Source organism: Corvus moneduloides, chromosome 19 (assembly GCF_009650955.1).
Source record: "Corvus moneduloides isolate bCorMon1 chromosome 19, bCorMon1.pri, whole genome shotgun sequence".
NCBI lineage: Eukaryota > Metazoa > Chordata > Aves > Passeriformes > Corvidae > Corvus > Corvus moneduloides.
The window spans coordinates 5,203,526-5,224,862 of record NC_045494.1 but is presented as its reverse complement, the minus strand read 5'-3'; the positions used below and the strand labels follow the sequence as shown (position 1 = coordinate 5,224,862).

Below are 21,337 nucleotides of genomic sequence, written 5' to 3'. Positions count from 1 at the left end.
CTTATTTGGAAAGGGTTTGTGTTGATGTCTTTGAGGAATAAACATAGTAAAACGGCTATAAACTAGTTCACAGAGATCCTTTCATTCCTGGAAATATAGATGATGTGTAAGTGTACAGTTCCATCCAGAGGTTTACACAATCTTTGTGTTTTGCTATACTGAACAAATGAAAATGATCAGATAATTTTTTACACCTAAACTCTACCAATTTCTGTGAAACTCCTCAGAAGAAAAAGGCAGAAAAGCTAATATTTGGTAATACTTTGGAATGTTATGAAACAACAACAAAAAAAAGTGATGTTGTTATATTTACTTTGTTTAAGGGGGCTATAATATTTTGGTTTTTACTTTTGCGCTTCTAGCTGGGAGACACTAGACTCTTTAATTGACAGTCAAATCCCCCACCCCCAAATAGAACATCAAACTATAAGGTATTAACTTTTTGATGGTGTTGATTTATAAACTGATAACTTCTTGACTATGACCAACAGGTTGTGCATGAAATACTCTCTGATAACTCTACCTCCTCAACAGTTTTAAGGTAATGAAATGGCAATATTAATAATGAAAAACACTGCTATTGTTTCCAAGTCTCCAAAAACTGCCTTGTAGCTATTTTTTTTCCTATGCTTTTGCTGTGTAGTTCTGAGTGTCATTTTATTGAAAGAGAGGGAATGGCATGAATTATGAATTAGGCTTTCAGAATACAGCTTCATTAACAACCTCTGAATTAAATTAAAACAGTTAGTAATTACATAGATATGATTGTCTGGATGTTTCCATAAAGTAATTATAATGTACTAAGGATTAGTTAAAATGCAAGGAACTTTAACAGTGGGTTATAATTTTTTTAATATTTTTTTAGATCCTCCTAGGTGATTTTGCATCACAATGAATCCAGTAGCATATAAATAAATTGATAAAATGTGTATCCATTTACATTTGATTAATTTTCTTGTTTAAAAAGCTGCTGGGAATATTCAAGAATTAAGCAGCCTTTGGTCCTTCAGAATATTGACATGATTGTGCCTATATATCCCAGATAGCATTCTATTAATATTTATGTAACAGTAAAATTGTTCAGTCTCTTTCCTGCAGTTTTGTTTGGTACAGCTCTCAAGGAAATCAAATGTATTTAAGTGAAGTGAACTGGAACGTTATTTCAAAAAACCTGTGCAGGCTCAGACCAACTAGGATATCATAGATAATCAGTGAGATGCAGTTCCCATTGGCACTGCACACAACAGTGATGTTGTCTGTTTATAAAGTTCATAGAGTATATTTTAGTAGATGGATTTATTATCAAATACTAAGCCAAGGTGACAAGCTGACTAACTAACAGCAGAGAAGAGTTGGGTCCCATGAAGCAGTGTTCCTTCTTAAATGCTGGTATGAAAATTCCATTCAAGTTCCTTTTGTGACACCCACTGAGTCCTTGACACTGCATTTTGAGTTGTGAATGTTATTTGAATTGAACTTTCCGAATAACCTTTGTTGTTCAGCCAGGACTGCTGCTGGGGCAGACTCGCTGATTTGGTAGCGTGAATCTTTTTTGTTCATACAGTGAGAACAAAACCACTTTAGAAAAACAAGTTTACCTTTTTAAAAGGAGCAATTTCCTTTATCATCTTACAAATAAACACTTACTCTTTATTCTCTTAGTGACAGGAGAACATTGTCCACTAAAGCACTTCTGGCACGGCTGGGAAGGGTCGGACCTACTGTCACAGCAGCTCTTGCAGCAGAAGCTGGGGACCTTGCCAAGTCTGTCCGTGCCATTTTGGAAGTAGATTGTGAGTGAATGTGTCCATCTCTGTGTGCTTTGAAATCTGGTATCAGTTTATCAGCCAGGAAGATGGGTAATTTCATTTAAAATTGAATGTGAACTGGCAGAATAAATCATTCCTAGCAGAGAAGGACAGAGCAGGTTCAGTGTCAGTTCAGGACACATCTTCATCAAACTATAATTAGAATATGAAGTTATTCCAGAGTACATTTCTTCACAAGAAAACTTAAAGTACAAAATTAATGCAGAAATGAGGAATATGAAGATTACCAGAATCATGTAAAACAAGCAGAATTTCATTGCTTTAATGCTCTGGTTTTCATACTGGAATATTTGTAAAATGTTATTCTGCTGGATTTACATGGATATGTATCAAAGTGTTTTAATGAAGATGTTGTTGCTGTAGGGAGTGAATGTAGGCAGCAGTTCTGTTTGGAGATATCTGTGTATGTCCTCAGGTCATGAACAGAAGTCTCTTCCCATTGCTGAAAGTGATGGTAGTTCATGCGAGTTACTGTGATAAACTACATGAGTTGAAAATCTAAGAAACAACTTCGACTTTCTGTAGAATTCCTGGTTAAGATCATTAAAACAATTGTGTATTTGGATGGTATTTTCCTCTAGTTGAGCAGACATGTCAGTTCTAATCCAGCTTAAATGGATTGATTTACAGAAATGGAGCAGAAATGGTACATTACAGGAGGTTTTGGAAAGGTGGTTAATTATGGTTCCCATAATTATTATATCAAAGATTCGAAGAGCTTAGACTATTTAGGAATTAATTTAGAAAGAGACTGAAAAAATGTTTCTTGAGAAAGTAAGATATGAAAAATAGGTTTTTTGACATTCTTATTGAAGCATTTATTTATTATTCACTCTGTGGCAAAGGAAGCACAATAAATTTTGTTCAAAAGTGTCCAGATAAAATTTGTTCAAAAGTGTCCAGAATATTAGAGTTACTGGTGGAGTGAAAAGAATAACAGTGACCAGGAGAGGAGATAATTGGTTTTCCACCAGTGACAATGATAGTTCTGTCACACTGAATTGGTTTTATTACACTACACAGGAAATGGTGCAAATAAAACTTTTGGTTCTAAATGCAGCTGAATTCTAACATGTGGTTATGTCAAACATAATAGGTAGAATGCACATTAGAGAGCTCTGGAGCCACAGCAGGAATCCATTTTATGAACCTGAGAATTAAAAATAGGTCTGCAGAGAAGGATTTAAAGATTGAACGTCATCTTTCTGAGTTCATTCTGATTTGGAGAGCATTACAGATAGATTTGGACTCTGACAAGCTTGGGTATGAGATTAAAGCTTTAAACTTCACTCGTTTTTTCTCTCTCTGTCAAAAAAAAAATTGTTAAGGCAAAGGAACTATCTAATAGCTATCTGTCTGCAGTGTTCTCTGCCAGCTTCTCACTAGATGTTTCCCACGTGATCTGAAGTTTTCTTGCAGATGGGCTGTCATTGAAAGGGGGCTCTTGTGTATGTGGCATTTCATAAATACCATACATCAAAGAGAAGAGTGTAGTAGAGACTACAGTGCAGACTGAAGGGTTTCCTTTTTCCAGGCAGGTGTCCACAACATAATAATTTGTTACTTAATTCTTAGAGAGAAAACTGGAGTTAATATTTTTGAGGTTGCTCAGTGGATCAGAATGTCTGGCTAGGCAGCCTTTGTGATACATTTTACCTTCTAAATACAACTTTGCTTTCATTATTTGCTTGATACTTGTAAATACAAAGTAAAGGAGCCCCAGCCAAAATTCCTCTTTGATTCACTTACAATACATGTGAAACAAAATCTGGGTGCTAGGACAGAGTTGTAGAGTGTTTTTCCAACAGAAGACTGCTTCCTTTGTAAAAAATCTTCCTTGACAACCAGGTCAAAATGATATATTTATGAATTATCCGCACAAACTATCCCCTTCCTCTCTAATATCCTGACGTTTTGCCTGAGGGAAGAGGCTTGAAGAAGTTCAGGGTATTCCTGAAAATCTTCAAGTACATATTGCCTTGTGATACTGCTGCAGGTCAGCTTTCAGCTCTGCAGGCTGTGGCAGCTCTGTAAAGGCACTTTGGTGATTCTTTAGGCAAAGACTCTGAAAAAAAACAACAGCTCATTTTCCAGGGCTTACTGCTTCAGGATCCTGCAGATCCTGAAATGCAAACAATGAAGTAATAAACAGAATAATCAAGTTTATCCCTTGAAAGAGCCATTCTTCATCTTCTTTAAAGACTGTAAGCTATTTTTAGAAACCAAGCCTTGAGAGACTGTTCTGCTTTGCAGAATGTGAGCATCTCCTGAACACTTGAAATTACTTTCGTCATACAAAGGATAATAATGCCTCAGTGAAGAACTGCAGCATTTAAAAGTAGCTGCTGCCTGCACTTAGCAGACCATATGGTGCAAATCATGCTAAAAAGAATAGAGAAAGCATTTTCTTCTTTTCTATTAAAAATTTAGAAAAGGAATACACTGGGTACGGGTAATGGCCAAAAGCTGATTAACCCTGGAACATACTTATCTCCTCATCAAAGAGCAGGCAATCAGCATTTTGAAATGGGCAGTTGTATAACACAGCTTTCAAGTATTTTGGCTGCTGATTTCCTCCCTCTGCCTCTGAAACTTCTGTCCAAAAATACAATCTTGCTGTAGTTGACACAATCCCAACCATCCATATCCAGGAAGTGCTCTGAAGCCAGGTTCTCCACTCGGCAGGAACTCAAGCAGTGAATCTTGAGCTATTTTATCCCATCACGTTGCTTTAATTAGCTCTCAGCCTGGGATCTGACACAAGGCAGTCATGCTGAAGTTCACTCAAATGATCTCCAAATTAATAAAAATTCCAAAAATCCTACTTACCTTACTCATGTTGATCTTGCCAGTCACTATGCATTTGATTTTGATGATCCTAAAGGCAGAAATTTTGTTGCCTGGATTTTATATTCATTTTCCTTGAATGCTGACTAGATAAAAGGAGGATGTAAACTGCTGCTGCTCAGCATCCATTAGTGCTTGTTCTCTTGATGGTTAAATTGCTTTTGATTTTTGGACAATGCTTTACATCTTTGGCATTAAAAGCTGAAATATTGGATCTATCCATTTCTTCAGTGTAGGGATTTTTCAACTATATTGTGTTTAAACGCCAGAACCATTCCATGGCTGGGAAAGTGTCAGTCCCTTTCCATTCTTTTGACAGTGTGGGTGGAACTAAGCTATAAAGCAGAGTAGCAAGGCTTCACAAATAACAATTTTGCTATTTTGAAAAGAGCCAATATTGTTAAGTATTAATATTTCTTTTGTTTGTTACAGGCCTGGTGTGTTTGTTTATAGAATAAGTGCTGTATACATTTTTGCTATTTTGTTCTTGAATCTTGTATTTTATGAACGCAGTAGTGCTGTAACTTTTTACAGGTAATTGGCTGTAGTTCATCAGCCAGAACATGGCCTGTTCTCCTTCCGCTTTTTACCTTATGCCTGTACATCAAAATGTAGCTGTAATTGTGGCATGGACAGGCATGTCTTGGTTAACTTCTGTATGTTTGGCTCCTGATATTAAAGATGCTGTATCTTGTATTTTTAGTATTAGACAAAATTATCTCCTGCAAGGTCCGATTTGTGGGGAGGAGTGTGAATTGAGAGAATACCTCTGACATTCTTTCAGCTGATGAGCTAGAACTGTGCTTTTCCTTCCTCACTGGAAGAGCTGCTTGGGAAGGAGCAGCATAATGATAACTAAAGAGATAACTGTGTATTCATTGTTCTGGCAAGGCCATAAATATTTCAGTGAATTACTGAAATCAGAAATAGAAGAGACCTGATAAATTATACAGAGTATATCCTGAATGCAGCTGTACAGGTCCCTTTTTAATAGTTTTTGCTAGCAAAAGAATTAAAATTAGTGCTGTGTGCTTTAAAGGTAAAAAACTTATGTTTGTCAGCTAAACATTTGCTGAGACAGTACTTCCATAGAAAATACTAATTTGGTGAAATTAATATGTATTATTCCTTTGAAACTTTTAACAACAACAAAAGAGGTGAGTTTTCCCAAAAGAGAATTTATCAACTGTTTTATTCAAAGGAAAATTTCACAGTTTTGCTAGTCCCTGAAGGTCAATTTCTTTCCCCTCCAAACAAAAATACTTAATGGGAAGATAGTTTCATTTTTGTCAAAAGTAGTAATATTAAGTTACTCAATTAACTTTTTGCTGTTGGATCTTATTTGAATTGACATTAAAAAGAAATGATAAATCTCAGAATTACATTAATATTGAGATATGGCCTGGTCATCTGTAGCTCCTTCTACTTGAAGAATTGTGCTGAATTTTGAGCTCCTGGGGACAGCACAGAATCTTTTGGCACAGAATATTGTCACTTTATTCCTCCTGGAATAAATACCAAATGCTGTCAGCTCCTCAGAAGCAATGCTCCAAAATCCTTTGTTCTTTACCAAGGAGATAGGAGGGCCTGTGGCCTTATCTTTGTGGCCTCCATGGCCTCTAAAGACAACATGTTACATACAGCCTCTTCCCTGTGTAGCTGCAGAATCTCTCACTTTGCCTGGAATTTGGAATTCAGTCTCTTGTTTGCTTAGTCTCATCTTGTAAAGTCAGAGCAAGGCAGGACAAGATGGAGCAAGGCAGGAAGAGTTTGGTGCTGCTCTGAGTGCAGCCCTTGGCTCAGGCTCTGTGGAACAGGGGGATTCAGCTCCCAGCTCTGCTCCGTGGAAATCTCTCTGGGCACTGAGATCTGTCTCCCAGCTCAGCCTGTGCTGGGGGCTCTGGGTCCCTGCTCTCAGCCACGTGCTGGGAGTCAGGGACCCTGTGCAGAAACAGTGGCTGCAGCTACACAAACTGGTTTATCCAAAAATTAAACTTAATTCACCAAGAAATTTTAATACTGTTTTTATTAAATTGCAGAGTGCCCACGTTACTTTTCTGATCTGTAAACTTTGCTGGTGCAACTCAGGAATAGAGTTTGGGAATTGAAATAAAACTTGGAAATTTTCCTTTTACATCTTCAACGATGTAAACTGAGAATAACCCCGACTTAATTTTAATTTTTCCAATACACAACATCAAATATACACAAGATGGGAAGTGGATCTGTTTCACACTATATTACAGACCTTGTTAAATTTTTGCCTTATTTTGAAAATGGGAATGTTTCATTAAAAAATTGATAGCTTTTCTGCAACTCTATAGATACATTGCAAATCAGATCACAGTAAGAAACCTGAAGGTGAACAACTTATGTACTTGCAGAAAAATTAAATTTCAAAGTTGCATAACAGTGAAAATGGTTTCTGTAATCCTCAGGAAAAAAATCCCATCATATTTAATACAGTTTTACAAGGATGCAGTCAAGAATTTGAAAGCTTTTTCTACATAACTGTTTACTTGCATCAAGACTTTTAATTTCCTGGAAATCATTTAAATTTCCAATTTTGCTTGCATGGTAAATAAGAATGAAGAGTTGTAACTCTGACAGTGTTCATAGAACTGTAATTTCAAAAAGAAAATCTGTCCAAGAATTTGAATATGTTTCATTGCAATGGAAAATAAGTGTTCCACTTAAGAAGTGTAATACTGTACAGTATTAAAAATAACTCCGATATAAATGAAATTGAGTGTGCATAAAAACTAATTTGAAAAGGGAGCACTAGACCTGTGAGACAAGTCCATTCTCTCTCCAGTCTGTAAATCTGATACAAACTGCTTTATTGACATGATTCCTACACCTTGATTAAAATTATTACCCCAATTAAAAAAAAAAAAAATTGAGTCATGAAGCAGCTGACTTGCTTGTTCATAGGTAAGAATGACAAAAACTCAAGGATTTAACAAAAGTCTTCTGAATTTATTATTAATGTTTTTTTCTGATTAAGTGTCTTACTGATAGGAAATCTTGAAAGCAGCTTTTTTTCTTCCCAGATAGTAATCTACAATTACTAGAATCTATTATTACACTAGAGATGCTATTCCCCAGCATTCTTGGGTAACTGTCAGGTTTATTAGTGACTTGTAAAAATACTTCGTTTCTGGTTTATCATTACTGTGTGTGATGTTTATGCAGTGACTTTTCATTGAGCAAAAATGCCTGGACTATGGAACAGTGTCAGGGAGCACCTTTGCACTGTCTGACCTGGAAATCTTCATTAGGAAAGGGAGTGGCTGATGAGGAAGCACAGGCTGGAGCACAGAGACAGCCATAGGCTCCCGTACGGTTTTCTGAGAACATTTTACTGGGTTGGGTTTCTTGCCTTTTTTTATTGTAATTGCTGCAGTTAAGTACTGTAGGTCTGATGCAAAGTTTCAGTGCTGTGTGCTGGATCCACATTAATTTTTTAATGCATGGTTATCCACATATTTCTAGGTAATTTAGACTTATAGCTGTGGTTTCCAGACTGTACTTGATCATCAACCACTGAACCGCAAAAGTCTCATGACTGATTTACAGCTTGTCTGCAGAACCTGGATTCTTTTGTATTCTTTTCAATTGCATGATTTATTATGATAATATGGGAGAGGTTTCAAGGTTGGGTGGTGATCCCTGACTCAACAAAAAAAAAAAAAAAAAAGGCTGCTAAGCTGTAGCATCATCACTGATGAAATAGTAATATTTAAGTATTTATCTGTACTTAAAAGCAGTTCCTATAATGTTACAGAAATAAGTTCTGCCAGTGCAGACAAATCAAGGCTGAATTAAAAAAAAAAAAAAAAAAACAAAACACAAACCAAAAAAAAAACCAAAAACACAAGACCAAAAAATGCTTTTGCTGTTTCACCTTTGACTGTGGTTTTGTTTGGTTTTAGTGTTATTATTGGGGTGTGAGTACAGGTGCTTTCTGACAAGCCTTAAAAACGTTCCCTAAGCCCTGTTTCTCTGGCCAGGACTGCCTTGTGTTTACAAGAAATACTTTGAAGGAGACAAGAGAGGAGTTTTTTAGTGCATAATATAATTTAAATATATCACTTCTGTGAACACAAGACATAAAAATGCCTTGCAAATGGGAAGCAGAAGAAATGTCTACATGTAATGTAAATTACACAAAATTGTAGAGAAGTAGCACTTGGTAGTTTGCCACCAAGGCATCAGAAAAGATTTGGCTGGGAAGGACCTCTAGCAATTAGTGCATCCATGTGCCTCCAGCAACACAAATTATTATTAACTCAGACAGGTATGTTAACTCAAACAGGTAATTGTTTAGCATATCCCACTGCCTCTGTGGGCCAGCTATTGCTGTCCTTAATTACCTGTGCCACTAGAAACCTTTTCCTTTGGCTTAAATCCTCCTCACTGTGGTTAAAGCCCGCTACTACTTGTCTTGACCCCTGTGGTTATTGAGAACACCCCACTGCTTCCTCTTAACTTTTAACTTTTGAAGACCGTGTAGCATCTCCACCCTGTTTGCTGTTCCCCCAAATAAATGACACTAGTTTGCTGAATTCTTCCCTACACCACATCTCTCCTGGTCACTTCCTTACCTTTGTATTTCTCTGACTTCTCTCCAATTCATCAAAGTTGTGTTGAGTTCTGTACTTGAGAGCTTCCTGTGGGAGACAAAAATGGAATAAGCTTGTTTGCTTTAATATGAAATCACACCAGGTCCCAAATGGTGTTTCCTTTCCCCAGTAGCTCCATGTTACTGGTTCGTGTGAAGATTGGGCTTTCTTCTACTCCCAGAACCAAGGGCAGCTGGGTGTGCCCACTTCCTTCTGGGCAGCTGATTATCCACACCTTGAAGACAACACTCTGCTGTTGTCTTTATTCAGCTGCACCCTGTTTATTTCAGACATTTGATCCAGTTAGTCAAGCCCTTACAAAATTTTAATCTTGTTTTTCAATGGCATTTCAAAAAAACGTCCTTTTACCAATGGGTTTTAAATCCTGAATTATCCCCAAGCTCCGCTTCCTTGGACTAAATTCACATTTTGTTGAGTGTGAGTGAAGAATGACATTGTTTTCACCTAACTGGTCTTACTTGTGGGTGTTGTTACAGGGCCCAGGAACTAGACCCTGCTTGTTTAATTTGGTTTTTGAGAATCAGAACATTACAGTAATTATGGATAAGCAGAGAAGCCAGATAAAAACTCACACTAATAAGGACAGAATAATTTTAGACCCTGATCAAATCAGAAAATACATTTAAATATCAGTTATGAACAAGTTGCATGCTGATTTATTGGTGATTGAACATGCATGTTAATCCCCATGTTTCACAGTAAGGAAAAACACAATTCAGTGTCTAAAGCTTGTATTTCAAGACAGTTCTTTAATGTGACCTAGATTTCAGAACTCTGTTGTTGCTGCTAGAAAAGCGAATTATTCTCTCTCCATTCACTTACTTTTAATGAGAAAAGATGAGTCAGCTTTTGAATAGGCACTGCCTGTCCTGACTTTCAAATCAAAACATTTTAATAATGAAAAACAAGTGGTATTATTATATCTTAAAATACAGATGACCTAACAAGATTAGTGCAGTATCATTAGGATAATTTCCAGCATCTCTGAAAAAAAAGGTCATTAAAGAGCAGACCTTTAAAAGTCTATGGACTTGTTTAGTTCAGACTGTGACCCCTCTATGAAAAAATCAGTTGACTTTGTGCCTCTTCCCATACAAGTTGTATTTGCTCTTGGTAGCTATGGAGACTGAAGTCAAAACTCTCCAGATTCAACAATTTTACTGGATGGTAAATACTTCCTAAATTGTCTCTCTGTTAATTTCTGTTGACATAATGCTTGGAATTTTGATATATTAATCCTTCATTATAGCATGGTGTTTTGACTTAAGGGAGGAAAGAAACTTTAAAATTCTGTGTCACGGAGATGCAAATTGCTCCCAAGTTGGAGAAAATACACAGGGGAAGCAGGAACTGGTCTCGGCCCCAGATCAGTGTCTGAAAGCCAGAAAATACCCTGGTGAGACAGGAATTTATCCGTGAGGGGTCAGTCCCAGATCCGAGTCTGACATCCTCCTTTTTTGGCTGGCAGGGACAGCTCAGATTTAGTCAGCTGGTTGTGGGGAGAGGTGGATACCCCGATGCCTCCCTGTGGGTCTGGGTGCCAGGGAGCTCCTGTGTCACCATTTAAGGTGACCAAAACCAAAGTGACCATTGCAGTGGAGCTGATCCAAAGCAGTGTGTGTGCTTTTGGCAGTCAGTGCTGAGTTCATTTTCTTTGAGCATCCTGAGAGATCTGGATTCATGCTGACAAGGGGGAGGGGGATGAGCAGCCCTTTGTTGGGAATCAGTGTGTGCTGAAGCTATCAGGGCTCATCTTGTCTCAGAGGGCTCGTAGGCTTTGCTGTCAGCTCCTGCAGTTGTCACATTTTTTCACTTCTCCTCAGTAGGTAGGAGTGAGAAGCTGAGGGCCAGCAGAGTTCCTTAGACATATATGGCACACCAGTGTGTTAATTTAAATGGAAAGAAGTACAGGGAAAGTTGATTGCCAAGAATGAGAGAGGAAGCTTTTTAAAAGTGTGTTTTAAGGAGAATTTGCCAGAGGAAAATATAATTGCTTGGTGCTTATAAAGGAGACCTAAAGGAGGTAAAAAATGTATGTATGGCTCAGACTAGATCTGTTACCTCATGGCATGAGGCATATGGATCATTAACTGAGAGTTGAGGGAAATTTTTGCCTTACTTTAGTGATTGCTGTGGGTATTGTGTTTGGTAACAGGAATTTTCCTTTACCTGTAAATTTTACCTTTACAGTTCAGGTAAAGTTCAGTATGCTAAATTGAGGCACTTTGTGATTTTTTTTTTCCCTTCAGATGTAAAACAAAAAAGGAAATCTATCTTAGATTTTAAGAACTTTTAACATTATCTCTAAAATATTTAAAATTATTTCTAAAGCCTCTTCTTTTACCTATGTGTAGCTACAGGCTTTTCTGTATCAGGCTAAAAGAATGGCTTGAGTTGATGTATTCTTACAATTCTTGCTTCAAAAGGAAAAAATATTACTTTGGTCAGTCCTTGCTGTGAAATGAGCTGAGCACAGAGTGGTTCTGTCTCTCAGTTGTAGGTGGTTCGTGCCAGCCCGTTGTGCAGTTTAATTTCATCATCAGTGCAAAACAACTGAGGTATTACTTAGCAAGAAAGGCATATCATGTAATACTATTGCTTTTTAAATCTCAGACAATTTCTGCTCAATTCTAATTTTAGGCAGTCATTTTAATTTGTTACCAGTGAATGCTTTCTAATTAAACTTGCATTTAACGATCACATGCGTCAGTGAGCAATGTGAGCTGACAGTGATGGAAGTGGGTGGATAGCACAATAGATGCTGACAAGAGAAGTTGATCCAGTAAGGAGAGGAGATGGATGAATTCCGGAACAGAGGAATCAGGGGAGCAAGAAAGGAGGGAAACTGGGTAAAAAGAAATGGGTTCTTGGGCCATGCAGTGAGTTATTCCAGGCTATTCCTAATTACCTGGTCCTGGTGGTGAATGCCTTGTGTGCAGAGCCTTGAACTTCTGTAATAAGAATGGGTTATTCCAGGTTCTTTTTAATCAGCTGAAAGTGGCTTGTACCAATTCAGAACAAGAATGTCCTCCAGACAGTACTTACTTCCATGAATTTAACTTCTGTTAGCCTACATGGCATTGGTGTAAAATTCCCCAGTGATGGACTGTTTCTCTAATTTAAGAATTAATAATGTGTTTCCTGTCTTCTCTTCAGCGCTTCGAGATTCATAGGTATAAACAAAACTAATTTTTAATTTAATTTATGCAAATATTCCTCAAAAATTAATTCGTAACTTGTAGTGTGTTCAGTCAGCAGTGGAAGCAATAATGTGTTCTTGACTCATCCCAAGGACAGCATCATGTTAACAGTCAATAGTGGGAAATTGCAAAAAAAAGCCTGCAATTAATGCATAGAAAGGAATATTTTTTTTTTTAAAAAACGGGAAGGGGGTGAGAAAAATGTAATGGGGAACAAACACGCTTTTACTGTTTTTCAACCTTAGCAGGGAGCACTACCAGCCCTGCGATCCTCGGGCACTGCATTTCTCTCGCTGTGTCACCAATTGAGACTCAGCTATTGCAGCCTTCAACACTAAAATAAAACAAAACATCTTTAACTTGGCAAACTAAACAGATGGGAGCCATTGGAGGATAAGGAACACTGGTATGATTTCTTTTTCTTTCTAGCCTTTTCTGTGAAAGAGGTGGATTTCTGCATTCGTCATGTTTCTGGTTTTTCTGTATCGCCTCCACCTTATCGACAGATTCTTGACCACAATAAGCCAAATAATTTGGAGGGATTGGTCACTGCATTCTTTTGTATTTTCACTGGGCAGCCAATAGCATTTTAGAAGCAGTGTAGGTGAAAAATGCAAAAATCAGTGTCAGATAATCATATGTTAAATGCATTTTTAAAAGGAAAGAATAAGAGACAGTAGATTATGCAAAATCCAGTGTTTGGTCAGAAGGAGCTGGTCTGAAACCCCTCCCAGCTTTCACTATCCCTCACCTTTGAGGGTTTATGCTCTCCTGAACTAATACCTAAACAAATGTATTGCACCCATGACTGAAATGTGATAATATTGAGAGACAAGCAGCCTCATGGTATCTTGGCCTCCTCAAAATCTGTTGTTGAACATCTATCAAATGTGTGATGTGGAAAGACTTTGGAAGCCAATTTATTCGAAGCATGTTGAAATAAACTTGGTTTTTTTGATCCAAGTTGCTAATGAATTACTTTTTTTCTGAGAGGTGATTATTTTATATTATTTTGACTACTACTAAGCTTCTGCACAGATTAAAATGAGTATCACTTCCTCTGTTTGCTTCTCATCTTGTTAACAGTCCAAATTGCTTGGAACCTACAGCACCTAAGAGTTATGGGAAAGTAGATAATTAGTCTTTATCTGAAAAATATGTAGTTTGGAGGTTTATTTTCTGTTATTTCCAGTATTCACCTTCTGAAAAGGTACCATTTTAAAGGTAATCCTTTATCCTTCTTAAAGACATATAGCAGGAACCTCTTAGCTCAGGTGACTGTAGCTCTCACTCATTTCTGAAGATCTTCACACTGAGCAGAGTTGGTTCTAACTTTGGATTTCCTTCCTTCTTAGGTAGGAGAGGAAAATGACTGTACTAATGTCTGACCACATGCTGTTTGAGGTCATTCTTATTTCCTTAAATTTTAGCCAGTTGACTGGTCATTGTTCATAAATTGCAATTGCTCTTGTATTCAAACTATTTCTAATTAACTGTACTAAGCTTTTCACAGACAAGTATTAGAATAGAAGAAAGATACTTATAGCAATTTGTAATTTGAGAATTAGCAAAAAGATCTAAAAGTTGTTCATATAATCCTTCAGCATGAAACACAAACTATTTAATAACTCCTTCTAAATTGTAAATTGTAATTGTTTTAATCCAAGATTAATGAGTTTGCCAACATAGATGGGTCAATATGTTATGATTAATAGGCAGTGGGAAAACACAAGCTCATCTTTCACCATGCCCTGAATGTCCAAAGTAAGACAAATACTGTTCCTGAAGCCTTGTTTCTAGGAACAGACTGAAGGGAGACAAGCCACTCTGCCAACCATACTCTTAAATCAGCAGAAGTTTCAGTTGATACTTTTTGCCAGATGTCTCCACTTGAAGACTGCTGAGTCCCTCTTTGTTTTATTAAGTGACCAACAACAAAAGAACAATTTCTTTAAAATGGAATTGGATATGTGAATAAAGGAATGGAATGTCCCCTCAGCAGAGTATTATTTATGAAAGGAAACATATTTGGTTTTGGGAAGAGCACTTGAAATGATCTAAAGTGACACACAAGCAAATGCCAGAAGTGCATATTCACTTCTGAAAGCTGTTTTTCTGAACCTGGGTGTTTATAATTTAATTCAAAAATGGCAAAATACAGCTTGTATTATTGATAGCATCAAAAAATAAAAGGCCATTTTGTGCCTGCACCCCACTGAACACTCTGGACAAACAAGGGTGGATATTTCTCCACAGATTTTTGCTTCAGCTGTGTCAAATTACATAAGTCACAGAGGGGTTCCTCTGCTGGTCTCACAACATGATACCTCTGGTGTCATCTCTGGGATATTCCTATATTCCAGTAGCACTCAGGAGTCCAAAACCAGGCAACTTAGAACCAGCAAATCAGACCTTCAGCTTTCCATCCTCTTTGCTCAATAGCTCAGAAATAGTGGCTCAGAAGAGAAGAGCCAAAGGCATCTGGGATCTTAAGTAACACCTTTTCCTTTATTGTTGAAGCCACATGAAGAAGGTTTAAATGTTGATAAGAGCTGAAATCGATGGCTGTTGAAAAGAGATCAGAATTCAGAACCACATTTATCAACTGACAGAGAAAGCTGGTTTTAATGTCCTATAGCAAATCTTCTGCATCAGAAACCCTTTTAGCATGTAATTCCTGTTTCTAAAAAAATTTCATCATTTTTGAGACTCTGATACTAAATACAAATAAATTATCAGGAGATAAACGGTACGAGCTGGCCCATACTCAAGTATGTAAAAAAGATATCCTTGTTTCTGTTGTTGGTCAAGGAATGGTTCATTGTGAAACAGAATATGTCAATAATGTGTCTTTAGCATTCCAGATAGATACTACATCCCTTAAACTGGATATTAATTCCAGATACAGACTGTTCACCCATAACAGGAAGGGTATTGCAGTCATAGACCGTTTTAATGACGGGTAACAGAGATGTGAAAAATGCAGGAAAGTAGTTTCTGTTTCACAGAAGAGTGCTTTGGGTGAAATTGGCACCTCTGGTAGGCAATTGTCCCTAAGCACTTCTTCCAGATTCATCAGAGATGTTTGGTGCCTGCTTATAATGGAAGGAGGGTTTTAAACTGTGGCCTCAAGGCCAAAATAAAACACTTAAGGACATACTTATCTTGCAGCATCTAAATAGGGCAAATCTAGATAGAATCCTAGTGCACGGTGCATTTGTTTGAGCAATTCTGTAGGCTCTAAATCTCTCATTTCCTTTAAGTAATTTTGTCAAAAAATAAGCAAAATAGAGCATTTTTGGATTGCAGTATTTTGATGTCAGTCAGGACTGCAGTTTTGAGTCAACTGAATATTTTGCTGTGGTATCTGTTTTACTTTCATCTGCTGATCTCCACATATCTTTTGCTTTAATGATTTTTAACTAGATTATTTAGAGGGAAAAAAAATCACCCAACAACATTACTGCAGTGTCTAGGTTTAATAACTGCCCCAAATGAGGCTTTTCCCATAATACATGTATTTCCCCCTTTTTCCTTTAGAGGGATTATGCCATGTGCAGCGTTACTGAGGGGAGAGCACACACATTCTCTCTTGGGAACTGCAGGCAAAGTCTTCCATGTCTGTCACTTCCTACGGGTTTATAATTCGGGCTGATGCTCATCTCCTTTTTTCTGGGACCCGCAGTGTCAGTGCTGGTGCAGTTTTTGTCCCGTTAAGCCAAGGAGGTGATAAAGATCGATGAGCTCCACATTTATCAGGTATCAGGAAAGTTCTGTTTGCCCAAGGGCTTCATTTCCTCTCAGCTTTGGATAAGTTCAGAGCAGTGGTTATCCCAGCAGGCATCTCGGGGAAGGAGGAGCAGTCCCCAGGGACCCTGACCAGCTGTAGTCCTGGGGTGCAAACAACAGCAGCCGCTTCCTTGGTTGTTTTTCACAGAGAATTACAGACATTTCTTTGGCATTAACCCTAATTAAATGCATATACTCAGAACAAAATGCTGGTAGGTTATTGTGTATTTTGACTGAAGTGCTCTCTCTCAGGAGACCGCTCTTCCCGTTGCATGCACAATTGCTTTTGCAGTTTTACCTTTTCTTCACCTTGCAGAAGGTAAATAGTCACAAGTATTTGAATAGCAAGAAGCCCTGTATTTTCTGCTGAAATGAACTAGTTTTTAAATACTTTAAATCTGTAATTTCTTAAGATGATCTATGCAGACAGCTGCAGGCAAATATATTATTTATGAAGATTCATCAAATAGACTGTAGCAGTTCACACGAGAAATTATAAATATGCAGGAAATCTGAGATTGCTGGAGTTTATGTAGGTTAAATCCTGTATATTTCAGACTGTTTTTCTGACTTTTTCAGCTCCTTTACCTCCCGTTTACTCCAGGTGAGAGCTTAGCAGCCTTTCAAAGCAAGTCCTGAGACAGACAACAAATTTGACCCTGGAGGGTGTGAGAAAATAGAGCAGGAGGAAGTAGATCAACTTATGAATGATTCATGGAGATAGCAAGCTTGGAGGAAGTGAAGATGATGTCTGGGGAAATACGATGCAAAACATGAGAGCGTCCTGGCTACCAGGGGAAATACATGAAACAGAAGTACAAATCTGAAAGGGAAGGAAAGTAATAAAGGGAACAGCACTGAAAAACTAGTGGAGAGCAAGTAAAAAATGTGGAAAATAAAAGCATTAAAAAACCTACAGATGTAGGTGGAACGTGGAAGCATATAAAGAATGGATAGGATATACAATCTAACACACACAAAGTCAAAAAGGCGAATAAAGCTCTGGAGATATCTCCAGTTTCATTTCTAGGCAAATGTATTCAGTGTTTTTGAAAAGCAGTCTTCAGTGTGTAAGGGAAGAATACAGAGCATCAGTTATTGCTACCTACATAGGGTTCTTCATTTAGAAGAGAAAAAAAGCCATAATTTTAATCAAATCACCAGTGAAAAAAGTGTAATTATGACTGATAAATGAAACAGGTGATGTAGGGGATCCATGTGAGCACAGAGCAGATGCTGGGCTTTTACTCATAATTGAGCAAATTTGTTGTCATTTATTGGGACATGCATGTTTCATGCAGGAAGAAGGAAAGGCCAGGGCAGATGGAAGCAATTGAGGGATGAATCCCATTGCCATTTAAATAGTCAGAAAATATCCATGCTTGAATAAAGGTCCCGTCTTTCATGGGAGAGGAAGGAAGAACCACTGAGCATGTCTAGCATATTTATAACTTAAAACATCCTTTTCTTCCTCCCTTCATAATGGAGTCAGAGCCTGAGAACTTCTACGCAGCATCTACCTTGTGTTTAAAGGGAAGTAGCTGTGAATTATTCTCTTTGAAAGGTAGTGGGCGTCATGTTTGGAGGAACAGATTGTAAAGGTCTGTTCTAAACTGAAAATGGGAAGAAGCCTGAGATAAGTGACTAATGGGGGTAAAAGTGATAGGAAAAAAAAAAAAAAAACAATCCAGTGGGTTTTTTCTTTTTCAAGCTGTACTGACTGATCACGGTGCTGTTCTAGTTCTGAATTCTCAAGTTCTCTTCCTGAGTTCTGGAGTTTTGGTTACTTTGGCTCCTCACTTGGTGCCTACAGGTTTAATTCCTTCTGAGAAGGTTTGTACCAGTTCCACTGTGCCCCGTCCTGATTCAGTAGCTGTAATGAACTCTGTTTCTACTGGAGAACTGAAGTTATCCCTCCCCAGACTTCTAAGAGAAGAACCACACTAGAGACAAAGGTGTGACAACAGAAGAAAACCAGCCTTTTAAAGAAGACATTTAAAAAATAAACATGTGCACTTAGGCAGTCCTGGGGAGGAGGCAGCTTTCAAAGCTCAGATGGTGCGTGCAGTCCAGCACATTTTCCAAATAAAAGTTTTAAATCTAAAGCAGGCTCACAGATGGTTCTAATGAGCTGGTCTTTGAGATACACTGGGACTTGAACAAAAATAGTTTAACTCCTAAGACACTAACATTTTGAGATGAGTTTCAGGCAAAACACTTCAAGAACAATTTTTCTTGAATATTTAAATTTCATATATATTTATATATATATAAATTTTATATATATTTTATATGTATATATAAGCCAGTTTTTTAGGACCTTGCACTTGCCATTATATACCTTACAGTACAGTATCACAAAAGTGGGAGCATTTTTACACAGTGACTGATGCTTTTTTTCTCCAGCACTTTTCAAACCCTACAAAGAGTTAGTTTTGAGCAAATAGTTATTTAAAAGGTAAAGATTTGTTTGGAAAACTTAATTTTTAAAGGAATATAGGGTAGTGCCCTACTAAAAGTATTATTCATCATTCTAGTAATAGAAATGTCATCAAATGATACTTATCAAAAAGTATTATCTAGTAATAAATGTATCATCAAATCATCAAAGCTAGTAGCTTCGTAGCACAGCATGTATTTGTTAAATTGTATTGTTTATATTATTACATATTACAAAAGTAGGAATTGGTTTATAATCTTTCTATGATATTGTTTGAAATTACAGCATTGTAACTTACACTGCCTCAAAACTATGTTCTCTGTGTCACTTGAGCTTCAAGAGACTTCTTATGTCTTTATCTCCTCTTAGGTCTGCCTTATGGATGGGAAGAAGCTTACACAGCTGATGGAATCAAATATTTTATCAAGTGAGTAGTTCTGGGGTAAACGGGTCAAAGTTGAAATAGAAGCACGTCAAAATAAACACATTTTCAGTCCTAAAATTAATGGAAAAATTTATTGCACATTGTACTGTATGCTGTTGTTTTTTCTAGAATATAGTGAAGATTAATTTATATAATATGGGGTTTTTTTGTTATTCCTCTAAAAGATTGAAAGAAGTGGCAAAAAATATAATTCACCTCCATTCCATATATATCGTGATCTAGTTAATAGCAAGTTATTCTAGTTACTGAAATTTTCACGTTGTTTAATTCTTATAGGTGCCAGAAACACAGGGTTTTGCAGGTGGATTTCTGCAGTCTCCTTAAACAGAGGAAGGGCAGCAAATAAATTACTTTTATCCCGAACTCTTCCAAAAGTCATGTAAATAACACTGAAGTTGATGCATTTACTGGCCAAGAAAAGTAGAGGTTTTTTTCCTTTTTTTCAAGCACAGTGCTCAGTTGTCCTTGCTTCACCCCGTGCTGCCTCGAACGAGATGTATTAAAGCAGACATGGCTTTTTCTGCAGAGGTTTCCAAACACTCTGTATATGATCCTGCATTCCAGCTCTAATCAAAGGGTGCCTTTTATTTTCAGGCATATGTAGGTTACTACATGAGATTTATACCCAAAAAAATTGTCGAAAAATAGCTTAGGAAATGAAAGTGAATTAAAAGCCAATTTCATAGTCATGGAAATAAATACAAGAGCAACTATTAAAATAGAGCACTGTTCCCTTGGGCTCTGTCTGTTCATACAGGGAGACATGATAGAACAGTTGGGAAGTTAAGGTGGATGCTGGACTCTTTTCTGGGTAATACTCTGGGTTTGTACCTGTGTAACTGGAAACTAAGCTTGAAGATAGTATTATCAAAAATAGCAAATAAAATTTAGAATCAGAATAGAAGAAATGACACATTCTTGAAGCATCTGTTCTGGGTTTTTTTGGGGGGTTTGTTCCTGTGTTTCTCGTACAGATAAGTATCTCAATGACTCAGCAGAAAGCTGGATTTGCTGGATATGTGCAGACATTTCTTTCTGAGCTCTGCACTTGGATGCTGAACCATTGCAGATGTGACAAGCAGATGCTTATTAGCAACAGCAGAATCTCAGCTACTCTAGGTGGTGCAAGTCTAATTTGCAGAAAGCATCAGATGTTTTGCATCTTGTCCCCACTTGCTGAAACTCACAAGTTCACATGAAAAAGCTTTTTCAGGAATTTTTGCAGATCTGACTTAGTGACTCTCTTCATTTGCTCCTGGTGACAGTGCCCAGGTTTTCCATTGCTGTTACCTTCTGTAATCTGTCCTAAAAAGTTCTGCCTGTCAGTCTTTGTGAGGAAGGAAGGCAAGGAAAATTTATCCATTTAATTGCAGAGAAGGGTGTGAAGTCACCCTTTATGACCACTGGCTAAAAACTTCTTTTGAGTGGAATCACCACACTGAAGTGGTGTTAGAGCTCTTAATGCAGCTCATTAGAATGGAGTTAACTGAGCATTTCAATAACACATCACTGTAATTAATATTATTTTTAACGATTTCCTTATTTTGCTTTCATCACTGTTTCCAAATGCCTTTGCAGAGTGTAAGCCAGGCTGTTTGCATGCCTGGCAATTCATACCTCTTACTACACTGTTTAATGTGTATGAAGTCAGCTGTCGAAGTTAACTGTTTGGAGCAAGGAGCAGGGCTTGCACAGACCCTTGTTTCTAACATCAAATGGTGGAGATTTCAGGGTGAAAATCAACTTTGAAAACATCCTTTTTCTAGGAGGAACTCAGTTGAGGGACCATTTTATCAGCTGATCCTTTCCAGTAGGATTTAATCTTAATTGTTTAAATGGGAATTATCAGAATAGTTGATACTTCACAGCTCTGGTACTAATGCTGTCACCTTGTTCTCTTTGGCTGTGAATGTCAATCCTTTAATTCTATTTTAGAATCCTTTCAATCATTTTTAGTCCAGTCAAAGCCATGAGGGGCTTAAGAGTATTTCAACACTAGCCCACTTCCCTGTGTACAAATAGGAAAACATGTTAGAATTCTGAAAGTGAGGCCACAATTGAACTGGTCTTATATGTGAATTGCCATTTTTCTTACTGTGCACTGAGGATGTATAGAAGCTGCAATGGCTTTGTTTAAATCC

The 21,337-nt window shown here is 37.4% G+C and overlaps 1 protein-coding gene across 7 annotated transcripts in view; it reads left to right on the top strand.

Annotated features, from left to right (window-relative positions):
- STXBP4 (syntaxin binding protein 4) overlaps positions 1–21,337 on the top strand; it is an 80,975-nt gene that overhangs the window by 33,389 nt on the left and 26,249 nt on the right. For 6 of the 7 annotated variants that reach the window (XR_004243793.1, XM_032128726.1, XM_032128722.1 and 3 more), the window contains 3 exons: positions 492–541; positions 1,663–1,793; positions 19,121–19,178. Coding sequence is in view for 6 of the 7 variants with exons in the window: in XM_032128726.1 (XP_031984617.1) it covers positions 492–541; positions 1,663–1,793; positions 19,121–19,178 (239 nt within the window). In the remaining variant the exon portion in view is untranslated. Of the gene's footprint in view, positions 1–491; positions 542–1,662; positions 1,794–19,120; positions 19,179–19,472; positions 20,155–21,337 lie in introns of those variants that run through there. The other variant, XM_032128725.1, reaches the window with a different exon arrangement.